The 19,063-nt window shown below is 37.5% G+C and overlaps 1 protein-coding gene and 1 long non-coding RNA gene across 2 annotated transcripts in view; one reads left to right on the forward strand and one right to left on the reverse strand.

Moving 5' to 3' along the window:
- The window catches only part of snu (snustorr), a 416,698-nt gene that overhangs the window by 386,755 nt on the left and 10,880 nt on the right, over positions 1 to 19,063 (forward strand). The window contains exons 12-14 of the mRNA XM_067151642.2: positions 5,051 to 5,166; positions 17,887 to 17,957; positions 18,036 to 18,124. Of these exons, the coding sequence (XP_067007743.1) occupies positions 5,051 to 5,166; positions 17,887 to 17,957; positions 18,036 to 18,124 (276 nt within the window). The remainder of the gene's footprint in view (positions 1 to 5,050; positions 5,167 to 17,886; positions 17,958 to 18,035; positions 18,125 to 19,063) is intronic.
- Positions 1 to 19,063, reverse strand: part of LOC136877526 (uncharacterized) — a 53,147-nt gene that overhangs the window by 27,669 nt on the left and 6,415 nt on the right. The window contains exon 3 of the long non-coding RNA XR_010860774.2: positions 16,305 to 16,458. This is a non-coding gene — a long non-coding RNA (uncharacterized lncRNA). The remainder of the gene's footprint in view (positions 1 to 16,304; positions 16,459 to 19,063) is intronic.

Below are 19,063 nucleotides of genomic sequence, written 5' to 3' on the forward strand. Positions count from 1 at the left end.
CGGGATGAGTATACTCTAAATATGAAGTTTGGTTGAGATCTATCCAGCCGTTTCGAAGTGATGGTGGAAAAACCATTCTAGTTTTCCTATAAACCCCCGCTCTGTTCAAAGATTTAAAAATAATATGCATATTGAAACCTTCCCCAGGATGAGTATACTCTAAATATGAAGTTTGGTTGTCATCTATCCAGCCGTTTCGACGTGATGGTGGAGAAACCATTCTGGTTTTCCTATAAACCCCCCGAGTATTCAAAGATTTTAAAATGATATGCATATCGAAACCTTCCCCGGGATGAGTATACTCTAAATATGAAGTTTGGTTGAGATCTATCCAGCTGTTTCGACGTGATGGTGGAACAGACAAACAGACAGACAAACAGACAAACAAACAGACACGAAACGTAAAAACCACCGATTCGGTCTTGAGTTGACCTAAAACGGATAAATATCTGAAAAATTGGCAAGACAAAAGAAATTACAGACAGCGGAACCCCTACAATTTTATTTATATAGATATATACTTACCAGATATTGTAACAGGAGTTGAATCATGACTGAGAAATGATATAATGGATGCAGAAATTTTCTCATGAAACTGGAGTGTGTATCATAGAGATAGGATAGGAATGATAGGAGAGGGAGTATTCATTCTGGTGAAAGAAGAATTTGTAAGCTACAAAAAAGTTAAAGATGAAAAATATGAAATTCTAGGTGTAAGGCTCATTTTTACAGATAATATAATAGGCAACTTAATGTCTACAGACTGGGAAAGGGTAGCGCTAATGCTGATTCACAATTAATTGATAAGATAATCAGCTATGTGGAAAACGATATGGAAAGGAATGTGACTGGACCGGGAGATCTCAATTTACCAAATGTCAATTGGGAAGGTAATGCAAATGACAGGAAGCATGACCAACAAATGAGAAATAAGTTAATATGGGAAGGACAACTGATTCAGAAAGTGATGGAACCAACTAGAGGGAAGAAAATTCTGGACATGGTGCTGGTAAAACTAGATGAGCTCTATAGAGAAACCAAAGTAATAGATGGTAGTAACGATTACAAAGTTGTTCTTGTTGTAGTTAAAAATAAGTGTGGTAGAAAGGAAGGTCTTAAAAGTAGGACTATTAGGCAGTACCATATGGTTGATAAAACAGTCATGAGGGAGTTTTTAAAAGTAACTATGATCGGTGGAAAATGGTAAATAAAAATGTAAACAGACTCTGGGATGGGTTTAAAGCAATTGTTGAGGAATGTGAAAACAGGTTTGTACATTTAAAGGTACAAGGAATGGTAAAGACCCATTGTATTATAACAGAGAAGTAAAGACTAAGAAGGAGGTGCAAATTGTAAAGAAACAGAGAAGTGGCTGTGGAAGTAAGGCGAAATTGAGGGAACTTACTAGGAAATTGAATCTAGCAAAGAGGTCAGATAAGGATAACATGATGGCAAGCATAATTGGCAGTCAGCCAAATTTTAGTGAAAAACAGAAGGGTATGTATAGGTACTTTAAGGCAGAAACAGGTTCCAAGAAGGACATTCCAGGATCCATTAATGAACAAGGGGAGTGTGTATGCGAGGATCTTCAAAAGGCAGAAGTATTCAGTTAGCAGTATGCATTGTTGGCTACAGTGATAATGTCCAGTTAGAGGAGGTGACTAACACTAAAGAAGTAACGTATTAAAATTTACCTATGATAACAATGGCATTTACAGTAAGATACAAAATTTGAAACCTAGAAAAGCAGCCAGAATTGATTAGGTTTTGGGGGATATACTAAAGACAATGGGCTGGGATATAGTACAATATCTGAAGTACTTATATGATTATTGTTTGCATAAAGGAGCTATACCATATGAATGGAGAGCTGCTATAGTAGCCCCTGTGTATAAAGGAAAGTGTGGTAGGCATAAAGCTGAAAATTACAGGCCAGTCAGTTCAACATGTATTGCATGTAAGCCTTGGGAAAGCATTCTTTCTGATTATATTAGACATGTTTGCAAAATTAATAACTGGTTCGATACATGGCAGTTCGGGTTTAGGAACAGTTATTCCATTGAATCTCAACTTGTAAGATTCCAGCAAGATACAGCAGATATATTGGATTCAGGAGGTCAAATGGTTTGTATTGTGATTGACCTGTCTAAAGCATATGATAGGGTGGATCATTGGAGACTACAGGCAAAAATGAGTGCAATAGGTAGACAAAAGAGTGACTGAATAGGTGGCTATATTTCTAGAAAATAGATCTCAGAGAATTAGAGTAGGCAAAGCTTTATCTGGCCTTGGAATAATTAAGAGGGGAATTCCTCAAAGCAGTACTTTTGGACCTTCATGGTTTTATATATATATATATATATATATGATATGAGTAAAGAAGTAGAATCAGAGATAAGGCTTTTTGCAGATGATATTATCCTGTATAGAGTGATAAATGTTACAAGACTGTGAGCAACTGCAAAATGACCTTGATAATGTTGTGAGATGGACTATACACAATGGTATGATGATAAACGGGGTTAAAAGTCAGGTTATGAGTTTCACAAATAAGAAAAGTCCTCTCGGTTTTAATTACTGCGTTGATGGGGTGAAAGTTCCTTGTGGGAATCATTATAAGTACGTAGGTGTTAATATAAGGAAAGATCTTCTTTGGGGTAATCTCATAAATGGGATTGTAAATAAAGGGTACAGATCTCTGCACATGGTTATGAGGGTGTTTAGGGGTTGTAGTAAGAATGTAAAGGAGAGGGCATATAAGTCTCTGGTAAGACACCAACTAGAGTATGGTTCCAGTGTATGGGACCCTCACAAGAATTTTTTTTTTTTTTTCAAATGCTATTTATTCGGGGCATCGACCTAAGAAGATCTTTTGCCCCTACTTTGCACCATACATTATGAACCTGCGTGTATTTGGAAATTGCGGAAGTGTAAAGTGTTGAATGTAATGAAATGAACATTAAGGATGACACAGACACCCAGTCCCCAGGCCAGGGGTATTAATCATGTACAATTAAAAAACCCTGACCCAGCCACGAATCGAACCCGGGGCCATGGGGTGACAGGTGGATGTGTTGCCCCATACAACATGGGGCCGGATCACCAGGATTACTTGATTCGACAACTGGAAAAATATCCAAAGGAAAGCAGCTTGATTTTTTCTGGGTGGTTTCCAACAAAAGAGTAGCGTTAAGAAAATGTTGCAAAGTTTGGGCTGGGAAGACTTGGGTGAAAGGAGACAACCTCTCGACTAAGCGATATGTTACACGTGATAAAAATCATTTTTGGATCTGTATTGAAAGTATTTGTATTAAATAAAACTAGTTTATTTTTATTGTTTACCCCTCCCTTTTTTACTCCCCCTCAAGCGCAACCAATAAGCCCTTAGCCACACCTTCTCAAGCCCAACTCCCTCCACAAAGACTCTACAAATACAACACGTAAAGTAAGAGCTCAGCCGCTGCCAGTAGCTCTAAAGATCTCAACATAACGTGTTAACATCTTAGTTAGGGGTAAGTGTCAACATTTTTCATTCCTTCCACTATTAGCCCCCTCATTCCAATTATGGTTCTTCAACAAATTCCATAAAAAAATTTTAAATTACAGACTTTCATCTCACACTTGGCTATCTACCGATTGACAACAACAATGTTCGATTTTTTACTTGCAGGCTTACGCCAACATATCCAACAAAGAGCTACACCAATTCCAAACTCTTCCCATAAACACCATATCAAAGAAGATGGCCCAATGACATCTACAACAAACTCTAATATGGCCTACGGCATCCAGCATTCAAACTAATACTATCTCAAAATGAACTACGCCATATGAAAATTCTTCAAATTTATACGCACATAAATGCGAAATTAATACATATCAACTTCAAGAAACAATGACTATCACCAAATGAAATTTTAATGTTCAACATTGCTCAAGTTTTTAACAACACGCCATTTAAAAATTAACTGGAATGTGCTTTCCGATTTTTAACCATATTGTAATAACTTTTAATATCAAGAATCAACCACCTTATATCATAATTTCTCAAATAATTGTTATGTTTTTTAGACTCAAATATTGCTACAATCATTGTTAAGCCAATAGTATACCACAGCTTATATTGTAATAGTTGTATAATGACCTCTCATGCATTTTACAGGACATAGTTATATATCAATAGTATTCATACGTCATTTCCAATCAAGTACCTGATTTATTCCTAAGGTGATACTATGGCTGATGATGCCAACTATTGATAGGCGAAACATGTAACATCTAATACATTAATTTTTATGTTGACAATTTAATAAGGACAAAGTCCTAATTTTTAATATTGTATTGTATTGTATTGAATAGGTGGGTAAAAAAAAACTAGTTTTATTTAATATAAGCGGTATGTTCCAAGCTGTCAGTGGAAAGATGGCGGAGAACGACATTAGTAGATCAATAAGTTTGAGTGGTGTCTTTAAAAGTAGGAAAGATCACAATATGAAGATAAAGTTGGAATTCAAGAGGACAAATTGGGGCAAATATTCATTTATAGGAAGGGGAGTTAGGGACTGGAGATGTTTAAAACATTTCTGATTTATTTACAATCATTTAAGAGGAGGCTAAGGAAACAACAGATAGGGAATCTGCCACCTGGGTGACTGCCCTAAATGCAGATCAGCAGTGATTTATTGACTGAAAATTTCAATTACATGCATCCGATCCTGGCTTAAATAAGCTTAGTTATATGCTCATACTTTCACACTTGTATATAAGCCGGGTCGGGCAGAGCACAGAGCAGTTGCAAGGTAGCAGGGGGCGTTGATGATGAGAACAAGCCTCCTCATCACTGAACACAAGTTTGTAATCCTCAACCCCTCCTCAGCACAGAATTCAAGTATATCATAACATGTGCATGTTGTATCCCTTCTGTCTTCTTATCTCACATTACTACGTATTTTGTTAAATAAAATAAATGTGTAGTGTTTTTGTGTACCAGCTAATTTAAGAAAACCTCACAGAAAAGTCAATTTTAATAAAACTTATTTGAAATTTACAGACCAGCAAATTGGACTTATGCTGAACCGAGATCTCCAGTTTGCATATAGGGACTTTGCTCAAAGTCTGCTGAATGACTGTGGAGAAAACCCCAAGCTAGCTGATGTACCAATTCAGGTAAATTATATTCCTAAATGAATAGTTCAGTATTTAATGGAGGAATAAATTGAACTGAAGGCACTTTGTTGCCTCTTAAACCATAACGTACAGAACCTACAGTATGTAGACATGTTAACATACATACATACTTACAATCCTGTATTATTCCATTTAATTGCTGAGTCAGTGAATGAAGCCCTTTCATTAACTTCTCTCCAGGTATTTCATCATCATCATCATCATCATCATCATCATCATCATCATCAACATCATCATCATCATCATCATTCTCCAACTCCAGTTTCCTAGGCGTAGTATACAAAAATATTTTCACCTCTTCCTATCATCATTCATTTTTTATTGTAGGACATCTTCTCATGTGAATCCCTTATCCTCCATCTTCAATTTCCCTATCTCTATCCAATGCTTCCTTAGTCTCCTTCTTGGTCTATTTCCTTCCACTTAGAGGTTGAAGTGTTTCCTTGTGGTTCTCAAAGTATCCATTCTCATCAAGTGCCTATACCACTGAAGTCTACAGTTCCTTATAACACTGGTCATAAAAATCTTGACGTTGCCTGAGTAAAGGAGTGGAATCGGAGGTAAGGCTTTTTGCGGATGATGTTATTCTCTATAGAGTGATAAATAAGTTACAAGATTGTGAGCAACTGCAATGTGACCTCGAAAATGTTGTGAGATGGACAGCAGGCAATGGTATGTTGATAAACGGGGTTAAAAGTCAGGTTGTGAGTTTTACAAGTAGGAAAAGTCCTCTCAGTTTTAATTACTGCATTGATGGGGTGAAAGTTCCTTTTGGGGATCATTGTAAGTATCTAGGTGTTAATATAAGGAAAGATCTTCATTGGGGTAATCACATAAATGGGATTGTAAATAAAGGGTACAGATCTCTGCACATGGTTATGAGGGTGTTTAGGGGTTGTAGTAAGGATGTAAAGGAGAGGGCATATAAGTCTCTGGTAAGACCCCAACTAGAGTATGGTTCCAGTGTATGGGACCCTCACCAGGATTACCTGATTCAAGAACTGGAAAAAAATCCAAAGAAAAGCAGCTCGATTTGTTCTGGGCGATTTCCGACAAAAGAGTAGCGTTACAAAAATGTTGCAATGTTTGGGTTGGGAAGAATTGAGAGAGAGAAGAAGAGCTGCTCGACTAAGTGGTATGTTCCGGGCTGTCAGCGGAGAGATGGCGTGGAATGACATTAGTAGACGAATAAGTTTGAATGGCGTTTATAAAAGTAGGAAAGATCACAATATGAAGATAAAGTTGGAATTCAAGAGGACAAACTGGGGCAAATATTCATTTATAGGAAGGGGAGTTAGGGATTGGAATAACTTACCAAGAGAGATGTTCAATAAATTTCCAATTTCTTTGAAATCATTTAGGAAAAGGCTAGGAAAACAACAAATAGGGAATCTGCCACCTGGGCGACTGCCCTAAATGCAGATCAGTATTGATTGATTGACTGATTGATTGATTCAATTCACTTCATTTCTGATCTTGTCCCTTCCAGTCTTTTGATTCATAGTTCTGATGAATCTGATTTTTGTTGCTTGAACTCTGCTGAGGTCTTTGTTCAGTAGAGTATTGCAGATGAGAGTTGGCACAAGATAGGTGTAACACATAGTTAGCTTGGTTTTCTGAAGTGATTGTAAAAATCAGATACTTTCTGGGTCCTGCTAAGTATTTTCTGCTTGACTTACCTGCTCAAATCTACACCAGTTTAATTTTCTCTTTTTTTAAAAAAATCATCTCTTACCTTGTCTTTATATCTCAGTTGGGTCTCTGATCTTCTAGCTGCACCTTACATACTTTCTTAACCATTCTTTCGATGTTCTTATTTGACATGTGACCCTACTATGCCTGTCGCTGTATGGTTACCTCACCCCCTGGATACTCAATGAATACTCAGGTCAAAGATAGTGAGGAGGGCAGGAATAAGAAAAGAACACAAGATAATAGGACGAACAACGCTTTGTCCGCCCACCCTGCTGATGAAGCTGGGAAGCTGAAAGGAACTGAGAAGAGATGGATGTCAAAGAACTGGGATTGAAGAGGGGAGAGCCTATTTGAAGACAGCAGTGTATGAGATGTGGAGATTGTCCTTTTCCTTTCATGTTTCCATGTTTGTTCTCGTCTCTTTTTTCTGTTGATTCCTCTTCACACACTGACCTACCATTGAGTTCGTCCTATTATATGTGTTCCTTTCTTATTCTCTCCTCCCCCTCACTCTCATACCCTCTGACTTGATTTGACACTTTTTGTTACTTTCCTATATTTATATTATCCTGGGTACCAACAATTCTGACAAGTCCTTTACACCTTTGTTTACTCTGTCTTGTCTTGTATTCCTATTCTGCTTCTGGCAGACCTCATTTTAGCTATCTCACCAATCATCAATAATCTGCATTTCGGATGGTTGCCATTGTGGCAGATTTCCTATCAATTGTTTACCTCATATTTACATTTATGTATACTTGTTTACCTAGCTTTTTCTTAAATGTGTTCAACGAACTTGGAAATTTATTGAACATTTCCCTTGATAATTTATTCAAATCCCTTACTCCTCATCCTATAAATGAATATTTGCCCCAATCTGTCCCCTTGAATTCTTACTTTATCTTCATATTATGATCTTTCCTACTTTTAAAAGCTCCACTCAAGCTTATTCTTCTACTTAGCCTATGTCATTCCACATGAACTTAGCTCAAAACATACCACATAGTTGAGCCTCTCGTCTCCTTACTCCCAAGTCTTCCCAGCCCAAAGTTTGCATCATTTAAGTTTGTAACTCCTTTGTTGGAAATCACCCAGAACAAATCATGCTGCTTTCCGTTGAATTTTTCCCAGTTCTCGTATCAAGTAGTCCTGGTGAGGGTACAATACACTTTAGCCATACTCTAACTGCAGTCTTACCAGAGACTTACATCCCTACTACACAAACCCTAAATACTCTCATAACCATGTGAAGAGATCTGTAACCTTTCTTAACTATGTAATTAATATGACTACCCCAATGAAGATCTTTCCTTATATTAACACTTAGGTACTTACATTGTTCCCCATGAGGTCATATCACCCCATCAACATAATAATTAAAACTGAGAGGACTTATCCTCTTTTCTCCTCACATCTCTCTTCCTCGTGATCCATGTCTCACATCCTTAGGTCAAGATTAGTATGAAGTAATTTTGTCTGCACAACAGTTCCATACAAATCTCTTACAATTCAACTTGGATCATGTCAGGGAGACCTTTATAGACACTTGACACTGGATGCTGAACCTGTTATTGGTGAGTTAGTTTCTGTGACATCAGAAGAGTCAAAACACCCTTCAATTAACAATGGTTCATCAGTGGTGACTAGTTCCAGGGGCCTTGGAGGATTAGGGTTGGCCTCTGGATCCCAAGATTGCAGATTCAAAACCAATAGCAATACCATTTCCAAGGTTATTTGTGATATGTCAGTCAGGGTTGGCTCTATCCAAAAAGCACTGTTTAAAAATGCCCAAACTTGAATTTAAAGTAAGTTTTGTTTGAAACATTTCACAAGAAAAGCTGACCATTTTTAAAATATCAGCAACAATCCATTTCAGCTTCCCCTCTTAGCTTTAGCCCCTTTCTCTTTTGAATATCAAGCATACTTGTAGTTTTACATGATGGGTCAATATCATGTGACCTCCTGTTTTATGTGAAACCCAAATCACAGGGATGTGATTGAAAAATCAAATTTTAAAAATCTCTAGTGGACCCACGCTGCTCCACAGCATTCGTTATAAATAGGTGAGATAATTCAACTTGATGTGCCTGTCGTAGTCATATTGTTTTGCCTGCACTTTGGGTGTTTCTGAATCTTAACATTTTTCAAATGATCTTGTCTGGGATAGTGCAACATACCATTGGCTATGACTGAATACTGCTTCGGCTAAGTAAATACCCATTTTCAAGAGTTAGTCCCTGAGATTTATTAATGGTCATACAGAAGGCTAGTCAACTTGATACCTTCAAGTTTGTGCGTATGTCAATTGTTTACTCTTAGCAGCACATAATTCATTAAGAATGTTCTGCCTCTGTTGAATATATTTAGAAGCTGGGGAAGTTCAGAGGATCAAAGAGTACAGTATATATCAGAGAATAGTATTCTTCCATGATCAGAGGAAGTGTATACTCTCTTGCTTGACAGGTAGCAATCAAACATGGCTGCATTTAATCACATTACTAAGGATGAGAATACCATACTGTATATCAGAATATTAATGACAGTGTTAATTGCTTAACAACCCGCTAAGTACAGTATGTATTGTAGGCTAGGGTAAGCTGTCACCTACAATTATTGAAGTGTTCATTATTTTAGTGAAATAAAATTGCAATAAATAAAATGAAGAGAAAATAAATTTACATTTGAACTTCCAACTCCAGAGTGGTATTTAAAAGAAATAAAACCTTGTGGTTGTAAATACTGTAAACATAATCTAACAAGAAAGAGGAGAACATATTTCATTAATGAGACTACATCTTTTCAATACGCTACACACCTTATAGATACTTGTTACATACATCACCTCTCATATCATAAGTCAAAGTCAGGTTTAAGTATCTTCCAACTATAATTCACACTTCCTGCACCCATAAATAATACACTAAAATAAACATCCCCCCAAGAAATAAGTAGAGAATGACATTAAATTAAGTCAAGGTAACACCCATGTATGACAAAAACAACATAACTTGATGTCCCAAAATATAAGGAAAAGTTTCAGATAATACACAGAATATAAACTCTCAAACAATGCATACCGTAAGCAATTATAATTGCAGTTCCACACAGAAGACATGTATGGTATCACATCAGATCCAATAAGATCAGAAATTATATTACAATGGGCAAAAGAGCCCCAAAGAATTCTAGATAAAAGATCTTAACTGAAATAATAATAATAATAATAATAATAATAATAATAATAATAATAATAATAATAATAATAATAATAATAATAATAATAATAATAATAATAATAATAATAATAATAATAATAATAATAATAATAATAATACCCCAGGGGGTAAATCTTCGGATAAATCCCTCGTCGTGAACGCCATGGCGCACGAGTCTTGTTCAGATTCTGGGGGAGACTCGACATCATGCAAGAGACGAGTCGGAGCGTCTCGGTGTACCCCGAAGAGTCAAAAACTCAGGCCAAAATCTAAAACCTTTCTAGCAACTTTCAACATAAATTCACTTACACAAACTGGCAAGCTGAAAACCCTCACCAAAGCTCTTCACAAAAATCAGATATCCATAATGGCCCTACAGGAAACAAGGTACCCAGATGAAGAGATTTTTGAATCCGAAGGCTACCAATTTTTCAAGAGCAAAGCGCAAAGAGGAATCCTCAATGGAGCTGTGATGCTTGGAAACGCGTTTGCTGTTAGAACCAAGATCCTTAAATCGGTTGCAAATTTCGAACCTGTGAATGACAGATTGTCTATACTTACAATTAAATGCGCGAACAAAACCTACGCCCTAGTTAACGCACATGCTCCTACAAACGATAAGAACAAGCCTGATCCCGACGAAGTTGATAATTTCTGCGACCTACTGGATGAAGAATTAAACAAAATCCCCAAACAGCATGTCAAGCTTCTTTTGGGTGACTTCAGTGCCCAACTAGATCGTGAACAGAAGTACAAGAAAGTTATAGGAAATTACCCTGCTCACAAAAGAACCAATCCCAACGGCAAAAGACTGGTGTCCATTTGCGAAAATCACAACCTGCAGGTCATGTCGACCCACTTTCGCCATCTACCCAGAAAGCAAATGACTTGGCGTTCTCCCGTCCAAGCTCTCGGAGAGTTTCAAATTGATTATGTTGCAATCTCCAGGAGAAACAGCCCTGAGATTATGAATGTAAAAAGGTAAAGAAAGGCATCAATGTGGCCTCAGATCATTATATGTCTCTTATCAAATTCAAACCAATTCCCGCAAACACAAGGAAGACAACCAAACAGATCACACGCCTCGACAATGATAAATTTCGGCAAAGGGTCGAGGAGTTCCAGGAGAAGGCTAGACCAAATGACTGTGACTTTAACAACGCCAAAAGTCTCCTTGTTGAGGCCGCCAAAGACGTTGCAGAAATCAAGAGAAGCAAAAAGCATGACTGGTGGAATGGTACCTGCGAATCAGTCCTCCAAGAAAGACTCAATGCGTGGAAACAGTATTACTCTATGAAATCATAAAATGATCAGGAAACCTACAAAACCCAACGTGCCCAAGCAGCTAGGGTGTTCAGAACTGAGAAACATAAATACGAAAAATCTCTCATTGAAAAGATAGAACAAAACTTTAGGAAGAATGAAAGCAGAGAGTACTACAGAGCCTTCAAACGCAAACTCACTGGCTATAAACCACCATCTCTATGCTTTGAGCGAAAGGACAGCACATTTAAACCTAGGAATTTCATTTTTGTCCGTATTGAACTGAGAAAGAATGATAGGAAAACTTGGAACTAGTTTCAAGTACAAATACATGTTATAAATAAACTATAACATTTTTGTATTGAAAAGGTGGACCGTTTTAAGGACAGCACATTGGCGACGTCAAATGAAGAAAATTGCAGAATTCTGGCAGATTACTTCAAGAATTTACTTAATTGCTCTAAACCGCAAAGCGCCATTGAGACCAAGGAACCCTTACTAAGGTACCCAGATTCCAGACCACCCGACAGAGATGAAATCAAGCGCCACATTGCCCGTCTCAAAAATAACAAAGCACTGGGGGAAGACTCAGTAGTAGCAGAACTATGGAAATATGCCCCAGAGGAATCACTTGATATCTTGCAAAAGCAAATAGAAGAAATTTGGTACAAGGAGACCCTACCCGAAGATTGGAAAATAGCTTTGATCCATGCATTACACAAAAAAGGCAGCATGAAGAACATCAACAACTACAGAGGAATATCTTTGCTACCCGTGACTTATAAAATTCTATCACTTGCCATCCTGGAGCGTTTGGAAGCACAAGTCAAACATCAAATAGGTGAATACCAAGGAGGGTTCAGAAAAGGTCGCTCAACAGCTGAACAGATCCAAAATCTCAAAACGATCATCAGATATTGTACACTAAGGTCCAAGCAGTATGTGTCTGTCTTTGTGGACTTTAAGAAAGCGTACGACTCCATTGACCGGGAAGTCCTGCTAAACATCTTAAAACCGGGCGAGTTGGCCGTGCGCGTAGAGGCACGCGGCTGTGAGCTTGCATCCGGGAGATAGTAGGTTCGAATCCCACTATCGGCAGCCCTGAAGATGGTTTTCCGTGGTTTCCCATTTTCACACCAGGCAAATGCTGGGGCTATACCTTAATTAAGGCCATGGCCGCTTCCTTCCAACTCCTTGGCCTTTCCTATCCCATCGTCGCCATAAGACTTATCTGTGTCGGTGCGACATAAAGCCCCTAGCAAAAAAAAAAAAAAAAAGCCATCTTAAATGAATTTGGAGTTGATTTGAAACTGCTGGCATTAATTAGAGCCACCCTGACCGATACAAAATCCAAGGTGAAGTTCCACGGATTTCTCTCGTATTCCTTTGACATCAAAACAGGAGTCCGACAAGGTGATGGGCTATCCCCGATACTCTTCAACTGTGTTCTTGAAAAGATCATCAGAACCTGGCAGGTGAGATTACAGGAAATCAACTACAGTCCATTGAGAATAGGAACCAAATCCAAGGGGATCGCAACAGACTGCTTAGCATTTGCCGATGATATTGCTGTTCTCTCAAACAACATAGAAACCACTAGAGCTCAAGTTGAAATTTTAAAGGAAATTGCCGAACAAACTGGTTTGCAGATATCGTTTGAGAAAACAGAAGTAATGACTAACATCAAAGAGGCTCCACCAAAACTCCATACAAAATACGGGTAGACAAATTCAAATACCTGGGTGAGATCATGAAAAATGGACTGGACAAAGAAGCACTTCAGGAGCGAGTATGCAAACTGGAAATAGCCTACCAAACATCCCGCACAATCTACAACAAAAAATGCCTTTCCCAAAACACCAAGATATGTCACTATGAAACAGTTCTGAAGCCAGTAGTTCTACATGCAGCCGAAACCCTGTCTCTAAATGCCAACAAAGGACTCCTTGAAGAACTGGAGAAAAGATAATGCAAAATTGTGAGAGGAATCTTGGGATCAAAGTACAGAAATGGAATCCATCAAAAGAGATCCAACAAGGAAGTCTACAGCAAAATAGAGAAAATTACCGACACAATCAGAAAAAGACGGGCACAATTTTACGGTCATCTGAAAAGAATGGACAGAAGAAAGTTAACTAAAGAAATCTTTCACTTTTTTGATTCAAACCCCAAAACCACAATTCCCTGGTTTAGAAATACCAAAGAAGACCTGCAAATCCTACATATCTCAGCTGAAGACGCCCTTAACAGAGATCTCTTCCGCAAGAAAATATTGATGAACGGGCTAAACCGAGACGAGCAACCGAAGAGAAGACACGGTGTCCCTTGGACAGAGGAGCGTAAGCAGTCCCACTCACAAAGAATGAGGGAAATTTGGGCTCTAAAGAAGATGATGTGAAATTAAATGACGTAAGTTAGTACCACTGCCTGACTTAATTACAATTATGGTGATCATCAACACATTATAATATTTTTTTAAAACATAAATTGAGGAATATACAGGAGAAATAAGTCATAAATAAATTGAAGTAACAGAATTAAGGCGAATAATGAAATTACCCCCAGAAAATAACATGTAGTGATCAAGTGTGAATTTACGTCTCAAACAAGGTAAGCTGTCGTCGTCGTCGTCGTCGTCATCAAGTGTGAATTTACATTTCAGATAAAGCAAGTCCATTATAAAATGTTGCAATAAACATGTCACAGACATATATGTATATTTCCACTCGATGTGGCCTTGGCCTAAACGAGATGTTCTAGCAAAGAGTTTTTAAACAAAAATATATATGTATCCCAAAACAGGAATCATCTCAAACAAGTCAGGTTTAAAGTGTAACATATGAGTATTCACATAATTTAAACTAACACAAAGATGTAGCTCCAAGCAACATTCACCTCTTTATTTTCAGTTTTAATTGATACACATTACCAAGTATTTTTATACAAAATTCGAAGTCATTCTCAGAAGAGAAGGAATCCCACAGGTTAGAGTGGCTGGAAATCTCACCTTAAACACATCTTCTTCATTGTAGCAATTTCAGTTCACACATGCTGAATATTTATGTCTAACTGCATGGCAAGTTCCTAGGCTTCTCGCCAGTTAAAGTCCAACAGCCCAAGAGCATTAGCTGCCGGGGAGAGGGGGAGAGGAAACGGGCAACTGCACGTGCAGCTATACTCAATGTTGCAGATTTAAAATTATCTACCAACAATAATAGTGCAGTCCTGTTCGAGTTAATAAATGATTTTAGTTTAAATCATTTGAAATGTCTTAAAATAGTCACATACACAATTATGCATGATGGGATAGCAGAAGTTCAGTAGCCAGTTGCCAAGGTTTGAGGATAGAATCTACAATATGCCCAAAATAAGCCCATAAATGAATGTTTTGTGAAGAAACATGATTTTAATTTCAGACATCCCACACGCATTGGTCAGAATTCAAACCACATCAGTGACACTTCCCTTTTGATTGTCATAAAGCCATTTATCCCAGCATCTAAGTTAACAGAGCAGTAGAATACATGCCAAGTTACATAAAAGTGCTCATACAAACATACATACCGTACCAGTATGTCGACGAGTGGGAATGTGGTTAACTTGGCTAGATAGCGGGGTTTTACTCAGCTTTTCATCTTCTCTCGTTTTCTTCTTCAGGTTTGCCTTCTCGTATCTCAAGGTTAGGTAGGTTCCAACATGGATGACAGATAATACAGAATCAGCGTCCTCAGATTTGTAAATATCCTGTGCAATGGCATATTTACAGTAAAATTATAGCATGGAAGGGGGTATAAAGTTGTATGCATAAATAACACCACCAGCGAGTAGGCTGTATTTAAAAGGACGATGTTCAAATATTTATTAATTTTTAATAAACAAAAGGAAATCCAATGACACAATAATGCATTACAGTTCCTTGCGGTTTCCTACACATGCCATAACTTAATATGTGGTTCGTTATTGAGATTCTGTGTTATAATCATACTCATATATTACTAAATTCATATTTCAAAGACTCTATAACCTTATTTGTATTATTCACGAAGACTCCAAAGACTCCATTCAAATATCCATTTAAGTACGTATCACTGAAGATTCATCTCAGCTAGCGCAATTCACATATAATATCTATACAGTCAAATACCATTTCAGCAACAAATAATATTAGAAGAATTGCATCCCATATGGGTATTATTCAATGTCTACTTCTAAATCAATGTACATATATAACGTACCATAGCTCAACTTGGCATATCTAGTCTGACGTCATCATGGGACACTTGGTATAATATAAATGTTCATCCATAGAAGTAGTGTCTGTCTATTCTGTCTTCTGTCTTTCATCTGGTCTATTTTGATCCAGTCTACACTTTCATCTACTCTTTTGCCATCTGTAGCATAACCAATGTAGATCTCATACAGACCTAACACATGCTTATTGAGCTATGAACTGTGTGAATTTGAATGGTAACGAATATCATTGTGGAATATAGATTACTGTGAAAGTGTTCTTATAAATATCAATAAAGTATGGAAATTATTCTCAAGGGACATGAAGTTCATCTTAGTGACATTCCACTATAATACCATTTTGCATCAATATCAACTTAGTAATTACATTCCAGAAGACTTAACTCTATGAAAAATTATTCATGTTTGCAATTCTAAAAATCTGATTATCTTTAGAAGACTGAACTTCCCAAAATTACTCCAGTAAAATTATCCAAATGAAACTATAATCAATCCCAAATATTAAGTCTGATTTACAGTCCAGATGATCGTATTATTTTCTTCAAATTTCACACAATTATCAATCATATCATTCTGCTTATGCTGACTTTAAGGTAAAAAATTAATAAACACACTTCTGAAAAACAAGATATAAAATATAATTCAAACTACAAAAAAAACTAAAAACAATAAAAAGAAAATGAACAGACTTACCATCACATTCAGGTCACCCTCCTAGGTTGGATACTGATTACTGGTTGATCAACTCGATGACCATCCCATGCTGACTTAATGCTCCATGACTGCTTCCATCATGTACTGATCTTCCAAGATCAATTGATAACATTGCATTGTCATAGGACTGAAACTGTTAAAAACTTATTAGCATTTTTCTTTTTTACATACTTTATGCCCCCATTGGAGCATTTTAATCAGGGGCATATACATTAAAGTCTAATAGTTTTAAATAGATTAAGTTTTTCAGCTTCTTCTTCTTCTTCTCCTTCTTCTTCTGCTCCTAAAACATTTTCATCCTGTTGGACCTAGCAATGCAAATCAGTGGTAATTGATTGATAGCTGAAAGCTTTGTCAGTGGACTCTGTTTCAGGTCATCATCTTCACCTCTTCCTATGTCTTTCCTTCTATTTTACTGTCCTTTTCCCTCTCATTCTTGTCGTCCCTCCTCTGTTCTACTGTATAGCTGATGATTCTAATTTAGGACTTGTCCCTCCATTTTTGTCCCATTCATATGGGGTTTTATGTACCATATAACATATTTCCTTCATTTTTTCCAATAATTTTTTAACAGATTTGTGAATTACCATACCTGTTCAGCTTTGATCAACACCAAACCACAAGTCAGGAACATGATTCGATAGTGACATTAGGACACCTAGTATGACACAATGAAGTTCTGACATACAATAATGACAGTCCCCTGTGTTTAATTTGCAGTTTATAAATCCTAAGGACGATAGTTGTTGGTGTTGTTGTTATTATGTATATTATTATCATCACATAACCAGACAAAGAGTTTCATACATACATACATACATACATACATTATCATTATAGACTGTTATGCCTTTCAGCGTTCAGTCTGCAAGCCTCTGCGAATTTACTAAACGTCGCCAAAATCCTTGATTTGCAACTAGTGTTGTGGTCTCATTTAGTTCTATACCTCTTATCTTTAAATCGTTAGAAACCGAGTCTAACCATCGTCGTCTTGGTCTACCTCTACTTCCTTCGCCCTCCATAGCAGAGTCCATTATTCTCCTAGGTAACCTATCCTCCTCCATTCGCCTCACATGAGCCCACCACCGAAGCCGGTTTATGCGTACAGCTTCATCCATCGAGTTCATTCCTAAATTAGCCTTTATCTCCTCATTCCGAGTACCCTCCTGCCATTGTTCCCACCTGTTTGTCCCAGCAATCATTCTTGCTACTTTCATGTTTGTTACTTCTAACTTATGAATAAGGTATCCTGAGTCCACCCAGCTTTCGCTCCCGTAAAGCAAAGTAGGTCTGAAAACAGACCGATGTAAAGATAGTTTCGTCTGGGAGCTGACTTCCTTCTTACAGAATACTGTTGATCGCAGCTGTGAGCTCACTGAATTAGCTTTACGACACCTTGATTCTATCTCACTTACTATATTACCATCCTGGGAGAAAACACAACCTAAATACTTGAAATTATCGACCTGTTCTAGCTTTGTATCACCGATCTGACATTCAATCCTGTTTAATTTCTTACCTACAAGAGTTTCATAACACAAAATTATTTGTTTGTTCACAGTTTAAGGAGCCCATATACGGCAGCAACGAGCCAAGTTTCACAGACTTTGTGGCGCCTGGAGTCATTTTAACGTGAGTTTAATATGAATGCATCCTCTTAACACTATACCTTTATTTTTCGCCATGTAATATAATGCTTTTCTTCTTCAGTATCGTGTTCTTCTTGGCTGTAGCACTCACTTCATCAGCTCTCATCATCGAGCGAATGGAAGGACTGTTGGACAGAAGTTGGGTTGCAGGTATGTTTACCACTTTATTATGATAGATCAGTGGCACTCATCTTAAGAGGCAGCTTAGGAATCAATGTATACAGGCAAGATTGCAAATAATTTGCCCTATTTTATCTTTCCAAAATAAAAACTCTCAGCTCACTGCAATCTTTGTAGCTTCTAGTATATACCTCATAACTGGACAACAGATATTTTCGGTGGACCTGAGTCAGTTGATCAGTGTTTTCTTCCTTTGGTAGTTTTAACTTATTCAAATGTTTCAACTGAGACAACTCTAATTCATCTAGAAGTTCTTCTAAGAATCACAGTGCCATAACACCAAGCAGAAGATGTACAATGGAAACCTCATCCTGCAAAAGTTAACACGAATAAATTAGGGCATTAAGCTGCAAGTAGATGGTAGGTATCCCCTGCATGGTATAAATCACCTCATATTAGAAAAGTGGACCCAGCCTTGCATGCATCATGTAAATTAATCAGGAGTTGCCTGAAAACTGCTCATATGATGTACGATTTTTTTTATTTTTTTGCAAGTTGCTCTACATTGCACCGACACATAAATTATGTCTTTTGGGAACAATGGAATAAGAAAGGGCTAGGAGTGGGAAGGAATCAGCTGTGGCCTTAATTGAGGTACAGCCCTAGCGTTTGCCTGATGTGAAAAATGGGAAACCACAGAAAACTATCTTCAGGGCAGCCGATAATGGGGTTCAAACCCACTATCTCCCAAATGCAGGCTCACAGCTATGGGCCCCTAAGTGCCCCTAAACACACGGTCAATTCACTTGGTGATCTATGCTCTTGCTGACACCACAACTCATAGAAGGTACTGTGAAGTCGCTGCTGACCTCGAAAGACTTCTTTCCTTAGCTGTTCCATGTTATACAAACACTAGTAGGTTTTCATTGTTACTGGTATAAAAAAGATTTGTCAAGTTCAAAGATAGTA

This window comes from Anabrus simplex, chromosome 7 (assembly GCF_040414725.1).
Source record: "Anabrus simplex isolate iqAnaSimp1 chromosome 7, ASM4041472v1, whole genome shotgun sequence".
Taxonomy (NCBI): domain Eukaryota; kingdom Metazoa; phylum Arthropoda; class Insecta; order Orthoptera; family Tettigoniidae; genus Anabrus; species Anabrus simplex.